Source organism: Python bivittatus, unplaced genomic scaffold, assembly GCF_059951505.1.
Source record: "Python bivittatus isolate LINGU-HERP-01145 unplaced genomic scaffold, Pbiv_v1 ctg000560_np1212, whole genome shotgun sequence".
In the NCBI taxonomy this organism is placed as follows: Eukaryota; Metazoa; Chordata; class Lepidosauria; order Squamata; family Pythonidae; genus Python; species Python bivittatus.
In genome coordinates, this window is record NW_028277083.1 from 8,132,960 (window position 1) to 8,148,172 (window position 15,213).

At 39.3% G+C, this 15,213-nt stretch overlaps 1 protein-coding gene across 2 annotated transcripts in view; it reads left to right on the forward strand.

The window, feature by feature from the left end:
- PDXDC1 (pyridoxal dependent decarboxylase domain containing 1) overlaps positions 1-15,213 on the forward strand; it is a 36,101-nt gene that overhangs the window by 1,131 nt on the left and 19,757 nt on the right. For both annotated transcript variants that reach the window (XM_088148130.1, XM_088148131.1), the window contains exons 2-5: positions 9,756-9,829; positions 11,097-11,162; positions 12,368-12,451; positions 13,962-14,108. In XM_088148130.1, the coding sequence (XP_088004256.1) occupies positions 9,756-9,829; positions 11,097-11,162; positions 12,368-12,451; positions 13,962-14,108 (371 nt within the window). The remainder of the gene's footprint in view (positions 1-9,755; positions 9,830-11,096; positions 11,163-12,367; positions 12,452-13,961; positions 14,109-15,213) is intronic.

Consider the following 15,213-nt stretch of genomic DNA (forward strand, 5'->3'; position numbering starts at 1 on the left):
ATATATGGGTTTGTATGTGTGCGCATAGGTGTGTATATGTGTGCATATGTATTTAGGTGCGTATATGTTATATTCCTAATGGCATTAATGAGAAATGATACATTAAGTTGATCGCAATCAGTACATTATGTATTCATAATGACATCCGTGCCTCTGTATTCCTAGAGGGCCAGGGTGGGGCACTGGGGAAGGGGCTGGATGGAGTGGGAGACCCAGATGCCTTAATTCTGGGGCTTCCGATGTCCTGGAACTGCGGTTCTGAATTCTCAGCCAGAAAGCTTATTGGGAAACTTGGGAAGTTGCAGTCCCAATATATGTGAACTACTCCAATCGTGGGGAAAATGGACATACGCAAGTCGGATGTTTGGGGATTGTGTTTGTTTTTATTGTATACTAACAGGCAGACCTCTGGCAAGCTGGTGGCTTGCAGTTGTGGGCGGATTACCTCTGAGGCCATACTGGTTGGAGAAGCCTACCCAAACCTCCTTTGTTCTTGGCACGCACTCATGTACATATCCAGTGCCCATTTGTATAGTAGATGTGAACAAATATATAAGTGTATACAAAGGCTGGTTTGACAGAGTCACTTGCAGTCTTGCTAGGGGTGGACATAGCTCAAGCAGTGCAAGAGAAAGTGAATAGCTTTTACTTTTTTCCATCATTTGAGAATGAATCCTGTCTATGCTTCTTGACCGTAAAATCCCAGGGGACTTGCAGAGCATTGTATTTTGGGGATATGTATCTTTTTGCCTCCCGTGATTTTTCTTGTTTTCACTCCAGATAAGAAAAGGCAAAAGGGCCTTTATTCTTGATCCTGAGCATATCTTGATATCTACATATCATCTGTCACTGTTATGCTTACAAGCAAGATGAAAAGACAGTTATTAAACTGATAAAATGTATTAATAAGAGTGAAACTAGTCTCAAAACAAAATGTGCATATTTCTCATGTTGGTTTAAATGAGAGACTGCCAGAGACATTTGCATACATTCTCTTTCACGGATGGGAATCTCCTGCTTTGAAGTAAAGAGAGGTAACTGAGTAGAACATAAGAGGATTCCTTATAACTGGGTTAGACTACAGTCTGCCTGGCCCAGATTCAGATCTTTGCCGTTTTCTCTTGTGAGGACCTGGGGAAGCCAGTGCTGAGAACAATGTCTCCCTCACAACCTGAGCATCAGTTGCCAATTAGAGAACTGCACTGAAGGATGCCAAAACATGATTCAGCATTAGGTAATTTAGTATAGTTGCAGACTACTTGTATTATCACTTGGTGAGTTGGCTTCTCTGAAGCCCTGGATTCAATCGTTGGTGCTGAGATCGCTAATTAAAAGCATATCAGCTACCAAGTATTGAGGGCTGACAGCAGCTGGTGTAGAGGCAATCAGAAATAATGGTCTGCTTGAAACTAACGTTACGCATATCCATGTATACTGTTGGTAATTAAGTCATAACTCTGCAAATCTTTGGCATTTCCGATAAAAAGGATCTTTGAATGTAGGCTCTGGGCATCTATTTGTTTTGCCAAGTTGTACACAGTTGCTTGAGTCACACCAGCGTTCTGCAAGTTTTATACTGTATATCAGTGTTCTTCAACCTTAGCAACTTTAAGATGTCTGGACTTCAACTCCCAGAATTCCCCAGCCAGCTACTGCTGGCTAGGGAATTCTGGGAGTTGAAGTCCAGGCATCTTAAAGTTGCTAGGGTTGAACACTGCTGTATATTGTTTGCTAATAACAGGCAAAGCTGGGGATAGCTGGCCTATAACCTGGCGAAGTGATGCCCAGGGCAGAAAGGGCAGAAAATCTTTTGTGTTGGCTTACAAATGCTCCATTCCTGCATAAAGTTAAGAGTTTAGAATATTTGTTAGTAGGCTATAAGGTTAAAGGGGCTCTGTGTCAGTGATATATCATTGCATACTATTTTTGTGGTTGTTCTTCAACCTCTCCATTCCTGTGGGTGGGAGAAGAAATATTATTTTTTAAATCTGAGATGCGGTCTTCATTTGTAGGCGCTATGGAACCATCTGTGAAAATTCTGAGTCAAGACAAAACAAGGAGTCTAGATACGAGTTGCTGCTATAATTAGTTAAATACAGGTTGTCCTTGTTTAGCGACCACAATTGGGACCGGCAACTTGGTCTTTAAGCAAAGTGGTCGCTAAGTGAACTGCAATTGTGCTTATGCTCTGACTTCAGCTTTCCTTTGCTTTACAAACCTGCAAAGGTCGTAAATGCAAGGACTGGTCACAAAGTTATTTTTTCATCACTGTCGTAACTGCAAATAGTCGCTAAACAAGGCAGTCGCTAAATGAGAACTACCTGTAATGCATCTTATTTCTTACTCTTATAATAATAGAGAGTTTCATTTTACCACAAGGCAGAATTTACCCTAGGAGGACTGAAAGGAATTTAAGTGGGTATGATCTTTTCTCTGCAGTTTTCTTTTTCTCTGCTGGCTCCTGTGTTGCCCCATAAATAACAAATCCATTTTGTTTTTGCAGAAAGCAACCGTTGTAATATCCTGTAGTCTTCTTAAGTATAACTCATGTTTATTACTTTAAAATGGAGACCTGTTAATCAAAGAATGAAGTTTCTCAATACCTTTGATTTTTAGGGTGTCAGTTTCTGAGTCAGTTTCTGGTTATCTTGATATTTGATATGTCACCTAGGAACTGGAAAAAAAAACATTGTACCAGTTAAACTAGCTATCCTTTTTTTCTTTATTTAATATTTATCATACATGGCTGCGTCTCCACTTATAGAATAGTTAATTGTTGATGCTATAATCAAAAGAAAACTTTGGTGTTTTCCTCATTATGATAATCTGTGACTGAGTTGAAAGACACATTATTATTTCCAAGGGCACAGAAGAAGCTTTGTCACCCATTCATACATCTTACTCTTTTTCTTTCAAACTGGAAACAAGCACACACTATCCTATATCACAGTCTGCTTTTTAATTGTCAATAACTTCAGTTGTGCTATTTTGCAGTGAAATGCAAAATGGTTCATATTTACTTACTTACTTACTGGCACTTACATGCTCTTCCAGTCTCTTCCAGTCTCTTCCAGTCTAGGAGAGTTACAATTTTGCTCTTAAAGAAATATGCAAGTCTGAAGTCATCTTGATTATGGTCCATATTTGTAGCAAATCATATTTATCAGCTATTCTGAATCAGAACAAGGAGCATAAGATTAAGCTTGCAGAATCCACTTTTTCTTATAGTAGAATGCTGAATTTCTACAACCAAAACCAGATGTAGAATAATGGCTGATGGAGCCAAATTGGTGGCTCAGAAAAGACGTCCAGTTGCCTACTATCTTTTAGCCATGAGCCATCCACAAGGATGAATCAGATTACCTTAAGAGTTACCTTTACCTGAATGGCACCACCCTTATACTGACATCTATTTTGGAAACTCTGCTGGTGTGCCTGCTGGTAAAATAAATTTGGTTGACATAGTTGAGAGATAGGGCCACCTTCATGGTGACTGTCCTGTTCTAGAATTTCTCTTGGATTGATAAATTTTGGCTCCTTTGCTATAGGAATTTAAGAAAAATGTTGGTTTTTTATGCCTCCCTTAAGAGTGAAAGTGGCTTGTATTTTCTCATATTTCAGCCTTTTTCTCATATTTCTCATCATGTCTAATGTGTCCAACATACCTTATTCCATTGTTCCTGTATATTTTGGTTTGGGAGGATTTGGGACCAAAAAACTTTGAATGAATGAGTGAATGAACGAATGAATGAAGATATAAATCCTCAGCCAGGTTATTCTAATTCACGGTTGCTAACATGGACCTCTAAAATTGGCCAGAGAATCACACAAAGATTTATTGATAGGGAAGTAGTTAAATGTTCCATATTCTGAGCTTAGTGATAAATGATTAGCACAAGGAAGAGGAATTGTAGTTTGGTCTGATACTGTTAAATGCTTAAGCATCTGTTAGCCTTTTCTCATGACTACAAGTAATTTAGAGATCTGTCTGTGATGTTATGAATGCTGAAGCAGTTTATTCAGGGTTTTCCACGTGTCAAAAGCTTTTTGAGAAATGTTATTTTCCTGCACATATGAATAAGGTAGGAAGTGCCTCGTCCAATGAGTTGGAGGAGCTTGACCACAATTCTCAGTTCAGAAGAAGCTGGAATACATTAGGATATAATAAATAATGTGAAAATTGTTTTGTCATGTATTTCATTTGATGTCACTTGATATTGTGGGGTTATTTTCTGTTTTGAAATCTCAGTTAATTTTGGTGTCTTTCATGCAAAAGACATGAAACAACTCTAAACACAGCTAAAAGGAAAGGCAGCTGTCTTTCTTCCATAAAATAAAAGGTACCAAGAGAACAGGAAGTGCATACTGTGTATTTACTTGCTGTTCCGGAATCAGGATTTCAAACCAGTTTGTCCACATTTATAGAGTCCAAGGTTCTTTCTGATGGGTGCAATGACATGTCAGCATGGGCTTTGCTTCCTTTAGTGGTGCCCTTTTTGGCTGGTGTGGCTTTGAACATACCTTGCTTTGCTGCTGGAGTGTCTAGTATGTGTGAAAAGCTGATGGTGGAAGAACAACACAATATTTGGTAGAGAAATACTTTGGTTTCGCTTCCTTGAAGGCTGGAATACCATGGCGCTCACAGTATTGATGAATAAGGTTGCTTATCTGTTGAGAGTTCTCAGGATGCAAGGCCAAAGTAAAAGTGCTGTGCCTAGTAGTTCCATCCATGTAGTGGTCCTGCCCATTTGATTGGTTGGGGGCAGTTGGGGACAGTGTTCCCCAACTGGCACACCCACTATGTTTGACAGTGGAACTAATTACTGTGAGAGCTGGTGAACTCCCTTTTAATGGATATGTTCCATTGGAGGCTAGATGGAGATGTTTTAATTTGGATTCCTGCATTGAGTAGGAAGGTGAAGGCCTTAAAAAGCCTTTCCAACTCTGTGATTCAGTTATCTGCAACTTGCAGAATTCCTAGCCCACATGCTGGCTGAGAACTCAAAAGTTGTGGTCCCAACCCATCTAGAAGATGCAAGGTTGGTGAAGGCTGGCTTGGTTATAAAATGGTTCCAGAATAGTTAACAACAAAAGTTGAATGGGCTGGAGAAATGTGGCAAGGCAGCCCATCATTCATCCTTCCCACTAATGTAAGCAAATATCTTTACTTTCCTATTAGGTGAAATGATGTACAGATGACAGTATGTCTGAAATTTAGCTTAAATGCATTTTAAGACACCTCTAGATGATAACTGAAATTGTGATTTGCTAATTCAGTGTGCATGATGAAAACCTTATTATCTTCTATACAGTAAAAAGATTGAACTTCAGTTGATTAAAACTGGTTTTACCTTTTTTAGGCCTTTACACTGTATTCTGATCCTTAAAATCAAGTATCTCGCTGTCTTTGTAAAATAACGGAATTGATGTGGTCAAAATGACTTTTTGTTTCCAGCTAGTTTATGTCTCATAAAAATCTGCTTTGATGCCAAACCCAATTACTGGCTTCAGGCTTCTTTATTATTGTAACGTCTAAGTAGGTTTTAGCTGAAAAAAGAAGTAAGCTTTGTAATAAGAAAGAGGCAATGTATGAATATAGGCAAGCATAAATACATTTTGTCAAAAAAAAAAGTGAGAATTATACTTTCATAACTTTTTATGTGTTGTAACAGAGGTATAAAAAACATTAAATATAGAAATTGTATTACTCAATTTAGATCTTGCTGTATTACAAGGCTTCTATTGAGTTGCCTTTCTGTAAAATTTGCATTTCTTAACCTATCTCCCAGTGGTTTTGCAAGGGTAAATGATTGCTTAGTGTACCTTGAAAAAAATGTTGCTGATGATGAAATAATGAGGTGCCTGAAAATAGATCTGTCAAAACAGTCTTTTTTTCTGGAAATTTGACATACAAAAATGGAAATAAGAAATAACATAAGCAAACCATCTTTTCAAAATTAAAAAGGAATGACAGAATTCTCAAATTATCCAGTGGTTTTTTTAGAATAAGGCACACTCTTCTGTGCCTTTATCTGCCACTTCCTGATAAAATTACACAAATTGTAGTTGGTTTATTTGTCATACCTTGGCTCTCCCTTGATAATGATATCATTTGTGTGATTTTTGCAATAATGACCTCTCAGTGTTTTATCAGGTTGATAAGAATTTAACACATGCGATACATCTTCTAGTAAATCGTGGTTTGTCGTCTTGATTTCAGTTACCATGGCTTGCAAAGCGCAAGTAGACTTTTGCCAAGTCATATTAAGTGAGATAAAAACATTATTTTGTACCAAGTGAAGGAATAAAGTAAGCTTATTATTAAAGCAGCACGCCAGGAATATTATACCATGATTAGCATAATCTTTCAAGAAAAGAAATTAACATTAATTAATTTTGTTAAAGAAATTAACATTAATCCCAACTAGACCCCCTCCAGATATGCTGGACCACAGCTCCCATAATCATCAGACAACATGTGGAATGAACATTATTGGAAGTTTTCATCCAACACATCTGAAAGGGGCCAAGCTATGAAAGGATGGTCTAAATAGCATCCCCAACTGAGAAAAAAAAAATAGTGCTTATGTTTCATTCAGTCACTGAAATCTTCTAACTTGCATCTCATTAGGTAGATTTCTGGGTCAAACTTTCTGTAGCTTCAGGGGAAGTTAAGTAGCATTTGAAAGATGAAGAATCTCTAATTCTAGTATGTTATACGAGCTTTGAATCCTCAGTGATTAAGTTGATAGTGCAGATAAGAAAAATGCATACACTGTTTTATAAATGAATCACTTTCTTCTACCGGAAGGTTTCAAATGCTGTCTTGGTTTATTTGAGATATTTCTCTGTCCATGACTTTTGTAGTAACTTTGTACTTTGCTCCCTTGTAAGGATCCCGCTGTGCAAAGTTGGAACAATTATTCTGAGTTCTTAGAGGGTCATAACCACATAGGCTTGGTGTGCATATATTTATGTAAATTATTCAAATTGTCTAGCCCTGTACATAACATTTTCACTTTACAAAACCTTAGCTGACTGTATTTTATGAGAGTTTCTATGCAACTCATATGTTGATCATTGATCATATGTGGTGTATAATATTTTTTACAGTCACAACTACTATGGGATGTTTCATTGCATCACTTCTTCATAATAAATGGCAGCACTATTTAAGATTGCATGTTAATTCTTATATGGAAGACTATTCTGTGTCAAATTTTGCAATAAAGGAAGCAGCTGTAGGTTTATAATAGGTCGGGTTAGGGTTGATTAAAAACCATTTTGCTCTACCCTGATAACAGCAAAGCATGGAGTTGGATAAATGGAAGATCACATTGATTTGATAAGTGAAATAAAAGAAGTGAGAATGCATTTACACTTCCCTGAGCTTTAACTTTTCAGAATGCTTGCAAATCTCCAAATGGTACCATCTCATTAGGAGTCCTTTTGCATTTTGCCCAACCACAAATCTAGACTTGCCTTGCCATCGGAGGTGTCCGTGAGTAAATTTGTGCAAAAACAATTGAAGACTTGCCTGTTCATCCAGGCATTTGCAGGGTGACAGTGATCTGGGAACAGGCTGCTGTTTTTATTACCTTGTTTTGTGGCAGACTGCTTTATTGTTCTTCAATTTATTCAGCTTTGTTTTTCATTGAAGGTAATTTTCAGTGGCCTTTTTTGCATACCCACCCCACTATGCAAAAGTTGAAAAATATTTTAAAGAAAAGCACATACCCCAAATCAGCATTTTGACATTGAATTTTAGCCACATTATTTGGGGGGGGGGGCAGAGGCCACCTGGACTTACAAGTCATCCACCCCAGATTTCAGTGGAAGGCTAGTGGGTTTATGCAGTGTTGGTTCTGCTTGCTGTACAAGTACAAGAGTTAATATCTAAAGCAGCATTTCTCAACCTTGGCAACTTTCAGATGGGTAGACTCCAACTCCCAGAATTCCCCAGCCAGCAAGCTGGCTGGGGAATTCTGGGAATTGGAGTCCACCCATCTGAAAGCTGCCAAGGTTGAAAAACACCAGTCTCAACTATGGGATTTCTCATGATCATCTTGGAATTGCATTTCTCTTCCATGGGCGCCTCTTCCCAGGTACAACATTTAGTTATGAGATGGGAAGGATACTTTTAAGCTGGGAGACTTCAACCGAACTCCAGCAGGACTCTCTCCTTGTGCTTGATGATCCTGGAAAACATATGCCTGCAGACCGTTGGGAATACAGTTCCTAGTAACATCTGCAGCTTAGCACTGTTGATGCAGCTGGGTGATACCACCAGCATTTTCTCCCTTTGCTTTTTTGTTTTAAAGGTGGACCAGATCTTCAGCTCCGAAGTATGAAAAAAAAGTCCCCCTCAGGAGGGAAAAAAACGTGGGGGCTCATATCAGTTGTTGAAATTGACGTCTTGCCTCCCAACTGGTTGCTCATCCCAATTATGTTATGGTTGTCAGCTTAGCTCTGTATTTTTGTAGGCTGCTGTTACAATTTCTCCTCCACGTACTTTGAATAACATTTACCACCTAGTTACCTGAGGTGTACATAATAATTAGGGACATGTTTTGTTGATGTGGATTCATTGAAGCTCCTTTGTGATGCTGCGTGCAAACCCAATCACTTTCCAGAATATATATGTGTGTTTGTGTGATGTAATGCTGTAAAGCACTAACCACTATTTTCTTGTATGTCTTATCTTACTTAATCCTCAGACCAGGCAGCAGTTATAAATTGTAAGTGTATGGCTCTTCATGTAATTTAGAGCATATAATAAGTTCATACCTACCAGCTTTTTAAATACTGTATTATTCTGGCGAGCAAATGCTTACTCTTTACAATAAAAAGCCCAGGTTTTTCCTATAAAATAGGAATGCACCAAGACGTGGATGACATGTTGAAGAGTGACTCCAAAAGTAGAAAAGATCAAGATTTATTTTGCAGGGGTGAAATGGAGATTTTAAATATCCAGATCGCCCCTTAACCTCACCAAGTTTCCCCAAAAATAAAAAGGTGGGGGAAATATTTTGGGTTCAGCTACTATAAGAGGGGTTTTGAGTTGTAAAATGAATGTTGGTGGATCATAGATAGCCTCCAGTCTGCATTTTTTGCAACTCCAAGGTAAAAGATCCCCGACAACCAGTTTCATGTCCAAGTTGACCTGAGACCCAAGAAACAAAATGAGCAATTAATCAAGTTGTAAGGCACTTTTCTCATAAAGAAGAAAATCAAGCATTTGAAGCTACCCACACCTTTTAAAGCCTTCAATGAAAAAGATCTCAGTTTTAGCTTTTCTGGTGAACTTTATAGAATCTCTGAAAGGCAACCATGAAGGAAGAGAGAAAAGCTCTAGACAACCTGTATAATGAGTCATGCTGGGAAATGGGCAGCATGACTCTGATCAGAGTTTCCCATTACAAGAATGTACCACAGTGACTCTTGGGTTTATATGCTTTTCCCCCCAAATGATAGCAGGAACCTTTAAAAGAACAATTGAGATGTTCCTCAGAACATTTCTTCAATTCAGCTTTCATTAGGCTGGCTTCCTCTGGTTATGTGAAACTACAGTGCCCATCACTGCTAGCAAAATGCCTACAGAGGATTGAAATGACATCCAGCCCATGGGGGCCCCAGACCAGAGATGGCTCAAGAGATGCTAGCTGCTTTCTGTGACTTATGCGGTTTGGATACTTAAGAATTAGAACTGTACAACATGATTGAGTTTGTTTTTTCATCTTCTTTTAAAATAACAGATGGTTGATCCTACCTTAGCAGAAATGGGAAAAAATCTTAATGAGGCCATGAAGCTGCTTGAAGATAATCAAAGGTATTTAATATTAATAGTCTTGAAGAGGACTTGCTGGAACTCAAGAGCATTGCTATTAATAATTGTGGTGCTTGTAAATCCTGTTTTTAGAAAATATATACTTGTCTGATTTACCCAAACTGCATGTTTGTTTCCCTTTCTGATTTGCAGTGCTTGTTTAACCAAAGGTTAGAAGCTAAAGGATGATAATAAACTACAGTTTGTTATTATTTATTTATTATTTATTGAGTTTATTGAGGGATAGCAGGACTGTCTCTCCCACTTCTAAATATCTCTGTGCTGTCAAAGGTGGAATTAGAGAGGCAGGAGACACCTCTGGAGCCTTGAAGTTCTTCATTGTGACAGTTGACATGTGAAAGGCCAGAACAAGTGACAGGAGGAATCCTGCTTTTCTCCTTGGGGAAAGTGACTGTGGTGAAGAAAGGACTGGATACTCTTCCTCCTCATCCAGTCAAATGTGGTTAGAGTTTGCCAAAATATTAAATTTAGGCCTGGGGCATGAAGATGGGACTAACTCAAGTCTCTGTGGTTCTTATTCTCGGCTAAAGCTAAATGTAATATTAAGGATATCACTTGGTAATTACACCAATCTTTCTTTTTTTTAAAAGTAAACTTTAGGTATGTTCACACAATGCAGCGAACCACAAACCAGTCCCCTAGAGTTTCATCTAGGATGGTGTGTGAATCCAGCCTCTGTAGGTGATGGATGTTTTAATGTGTCCTCTTTTCCAGCAAATTAGGTTAACGAAGTAAGCCTAGGTTACATCACCACAGCTAAGCAAGTCACGTGAACATAAACTTTAAACAGCAGATGGTACATTATAGATATTCCCTTATTCATATATATATATATATATATTCTCGCATGTTCTATTGTTGGAGAAAAAAGGGAGATTTTGGTTTTATGCAGTCCTGCGAAAACTGTGCAAACCTGTTTTTAAAAGAGAGCACAAAAATTGTTCAGAGGTCAGGATGACATTTCCTGTTATGAATCAACGGGATCTGCTTTTGCTTTGATAAGATGGATGAGTCATCCCTTGATTATGGCAGTATACAATGTGATAAATAAATAAATAACACTAGCTGACAAATGTTGTTTGATATGGTAATTTTTTTAACCTGTCATTTCATTAAAAGAGATTGGATTCAGCACTCTGGCAGCCAAGTAGCTATTCAAATGTAGCTCTTTTTCACAAAATCCAGTTGCAGCAGAAAATCTCTGTTGCGTAGTCTGCCACCAATTCCTGTTGTTTTATTTTAAAATTAGGAAAACAGAGGAAGAAAATGAAAAGAACTACACAAGAAAGGATATTCCTGGGCCACTTCAAGGCAGGTAAGTAACATGATCATGAGTTAGGATTTTTCCTCTCTCTGTGTTTATATGTTTTCTTCCACTAATAACTTGGTTATTTTGATTTTTGGAAATTGGAGCTGGGGAGAGCAGAAGAATCTTAATTCAGTTGCCAAATCATGTGATCTTGGTGACTGACAGTCACATTAATTAGTCATAAATGTGATGTGAGAATGTTGCCAACATTGGGACAGATGGTCCATTGATTTGCATAACAGCAGTCATAGAGCTGAAAAGGCCATTTGGGCAATTGAGTCCGACTTCATGCTCAGTGCAACAATCTAAATCAAAGCATATGGAATAAATGGCTCAACATCTCTCTAGGTAATTGGTTCCACTGTTGAACTGCTCTTATAATTAGGAAGAGTTTTGACCAGAATGTGCATTCCTATAACTTAAAATGATTATTCTGACCTGGGACAGAAGAGAACAAGTCTTAATCTTTGGTGCAAAACCCCTTTAGGTACTTGAAGAGGATCACTGCACCCCTCCTCCAAGTTGTCTTTTCTCAAAGCTAAGCAGAGCTTCTTCAGTCACTTATAGTCAGACTTAGTTTCCCATCCCCAATTCCCTTACTTGGCATCTCTTCTAGTTTCCTCTGAATTTTTCTTAAAAGGTGAGGATTGGATACAGGATTTGAAATTGGGTCTGGCCAGAGCAGAAGATAGTGGAACTATTCCTTCCTGTGATTGGAAATACGCTTCTTTGATGCAGCTTAAAATTGCATTTGTTTTTTAAGCGGCCATGTCAGGCTGCTGACTCATATCCATTTGGCAATCAACAGATCAACGGCAATGCCCAGATTCCTTTCAAATGAACTGTTACCTGAATTTCTCTTTATAAATATATCTGGTGTGCCAGTTTGCCAAAATGGCCCTTAACCAGGATATTCTTGTTTAGCTGGTGAGGTAGATGGTGAGCAGCAGAAACAAGGAGAATGGTTTTCCGTCTCCATAACTAGCAGAAAGAATCATCTCTAGAGTATGTACTTTGGGCACATGGGAGATATTGGTCCTTGTTTCTACTTTCCAGCTACCTGCCCATGTTGTCTGATCAAATATAGCAGGTCTCTTATGCTGTACATGTCCATATGTCTTACAAGCACCATAGATATTAAGAGTGTCTACACTAAAGTCATCTCATGCCTTGTGATCAAGACGGATTTGTGTTTTCCTCCCTCCCTCTAGTGGACAGGACATGGTGAGCATTCTCCAGTTAGTTCAGACTCTTATGCACGGAGATGAGGAAGAAGAATCACCACAGTCTTACCGGTAACCCTTTCTTAGAGATCTGCCAAGGTTGTGGAAAAGGCTGGGGGCCGTTTTTGCTCATGCTTTTTGGATCCAAAGTCATTATTTGGAAGATTCTCTCTAACACAGAATATACTTAATGGGTTGTTGGGTTTGTTTTTAACATTCCTGGAAAAAAGCATGCTTAAACCAAAATCCAGGGAAATCAGGTTTTGGAAAATATTCTTATCCTTTTGGGGGGAACACCCCAGTATCTTTCAGAAGATTAAATAGATGACAGATTTGTAGAAGCACATACTGATCTGCAGGTTTGATTCCCTGCTTCTCAGGAAAAACAAATACATTAGTGGTAGGCTGCGTTGATTACCTGTAACGTGTAGAAAATCCTGGGCTTCTTAATACCCTGCATTCCCAGAGAAATGCTCAGGGCTGCTCGTATCAAGGTGTTAAAATCGAATGAAAGAGAAAAGTAATCGTGGTTTTAAAGAAGATTAAAAACTAGCTGGCAAAAGTTTTTAAAATCAGTCTCAGGTGGCAGAGGAACTGAAGTCCAGGGAAATGTTTGAGAAGAAAAGAAGCCCTCAGCCAAGGAGCATCATTAAGCTGGTGATGGCTTAAAACCAAGTTAAAATCCAGTTTACAACATACAGCGGATTAGATTTTAACTTGGTTTTAAGCCATCACCCGCTTGAGCCGCATAATCACTCTTTCAGATAGAGAAGAAATACAGCTTAAGTATAATACAGTGATACCTCAGGATACGAACGCCTCTGCTTGCGAATTTTTCGGGTTACGACCAGCTCTGGCCCCAAAATTTTACCTCGGTTTGCGAACTCCGCCTCGGGGTACGAGCCATTTTCCGCCCGTGCCAAGTGGTCCGCGGCCATTTTCTGCCCGTGCCACGTGGTCCGCGGCCATTTTTCCGCCCGTGCCACGTGGTCCGCGGCTGTTTTTCCGGCCCTGCCGCGTGGTCCGCGGCCGTTTTCGCGCCGGGCCGGGCTGTTTTCGCGCCGCGCCGGGCCGGGCCGTTTTCGCGCCGCGCCGGGCCGTTTTCACGCCGCGCCACGCTGCACCCGGCCATTTTCGCGCCGCACCATGCCGCGCCCGGCCGCTTTCCGTGTGGTCCGTGGACGCCAGAACGGATTAACGGTAATTACATTGAACCTTATGGGAAATTGCCTCGGGTTGCGACCAAATTCGGGCGGAGGGCGGAACGGATTAACCGGATTTACATTGAACCCTATGGGGAAATTTGCCTCGGGGTGCGACCAAATTCAGAGGGCGGAACGGATTAACCGGATTTACATTGAACCCTATGGGGAAATTTCCTTCGGGTTACGACCAACTCGGGATACGCCCAGAGTCACGGAACGGATTAAGTTTGTATCCCGAGGTACCACTGTACTGTACTTCCAATAAAATCACCCCCTGATTGTTTTTACATATATTAGGAAGGGCTTTTCTGCACACATAAATGAAAGTGTGATTTGTGTCATATTCTCTCTCTATCTCTTTTTTTCCTGGTTTGCAGGCTTCAGAATGTGGGGGAACAGGGTCACATGGCTCTCTTAGGACACAGCTTGGCTGCTTATATTTCGGTACTGGACAGGGACAGACTGAGGAAACTTACCACCAAAATCCTTTCTGATACGACTCTGTGGCTTTGCAGACTCTTCAGGTACCCTGGTGTTACTACTACTTTTGAGTTTACACTCGGCAGTGAATAAAAAAACCATTTAAACCTATTTTTGGAATGGTTGAAGATGCAGGATATCCAAGCGATCACATTCATATTTTTCTGTGGCATTTTTTTTTTAAGAAACTGGTTTCATAGCCAGTTTAAAAAAAAAAAAGAATTTGGAAATCATGCCAGTTCTGTAATGAAATGGGCGCTGTGATGTCTAACAATGAACAAACATTTGCTTACATTTTGATTGTTATTTTTTCTAAAGCTGGTTTCTTAGAGGTTTTTCTGACTTTTAGCTATTTCCCTTTGGAAGATCAGTATGGTCTCCGCTGAATGGAGATTATATTTTATCTAGGATTCCTCTGCCCTTTTCTTTATTCATGATTTGGGGGAAATTGTTAAAATCCAGATGTGTCTTTATGGCCAATTTTGTTTTAGATGAGAGAGAGATTCTCCTTTTCATAATGCTCAGATAAGGCACTGGTCGGTAGGAGAGAATACTTAAACCTTTCCTTTTTTAAAAAAATGTCTTTTCACATCAATCAAATTACCAAAATAGAAAAAAATACATACTCCTGTACAGATTATACTTACTGACTTACCTGCTATTTTAAATAAAAACTTGCTATGCATTGTCAGACTTATTATGAATGTCACGCCTGCTCCTGAGCTTGTCTCAGTTTCATCAGTTGGGTTCCCATTTCCTTGGAGACGGGATGCTTTAGAACAGTGTTTCTCAAACTTGGCCACTTTAAGATGGGTGGACTTCAACTCCCAGAATTCCCCAGTCAGCATGGGGAATTCTGGGAGTTGAAGTCCACCCATCTTAAAATGGCCAAGTTTGAGAAACACTGCTTTAGAAGTTTGTTCCTTGGAGGAGCTAATTTTTTTTTCAGACAAGCCAGTACTGTTTTTTTGCTTTTTCTTGTTCAGTTAACTCTGATTTATATGCAGAAAAGGAAGTCACATTTAATCCAAGTGTCCAGAAGCTAATTATGAAAGTGAAAGGCTGCTTTTATTATCAGCGGCGTTTCAGTTACTAAATAGTACAGTCAGTTGGAGATCAACTTTAGCTGCATTTCATTCTGCATGTTTA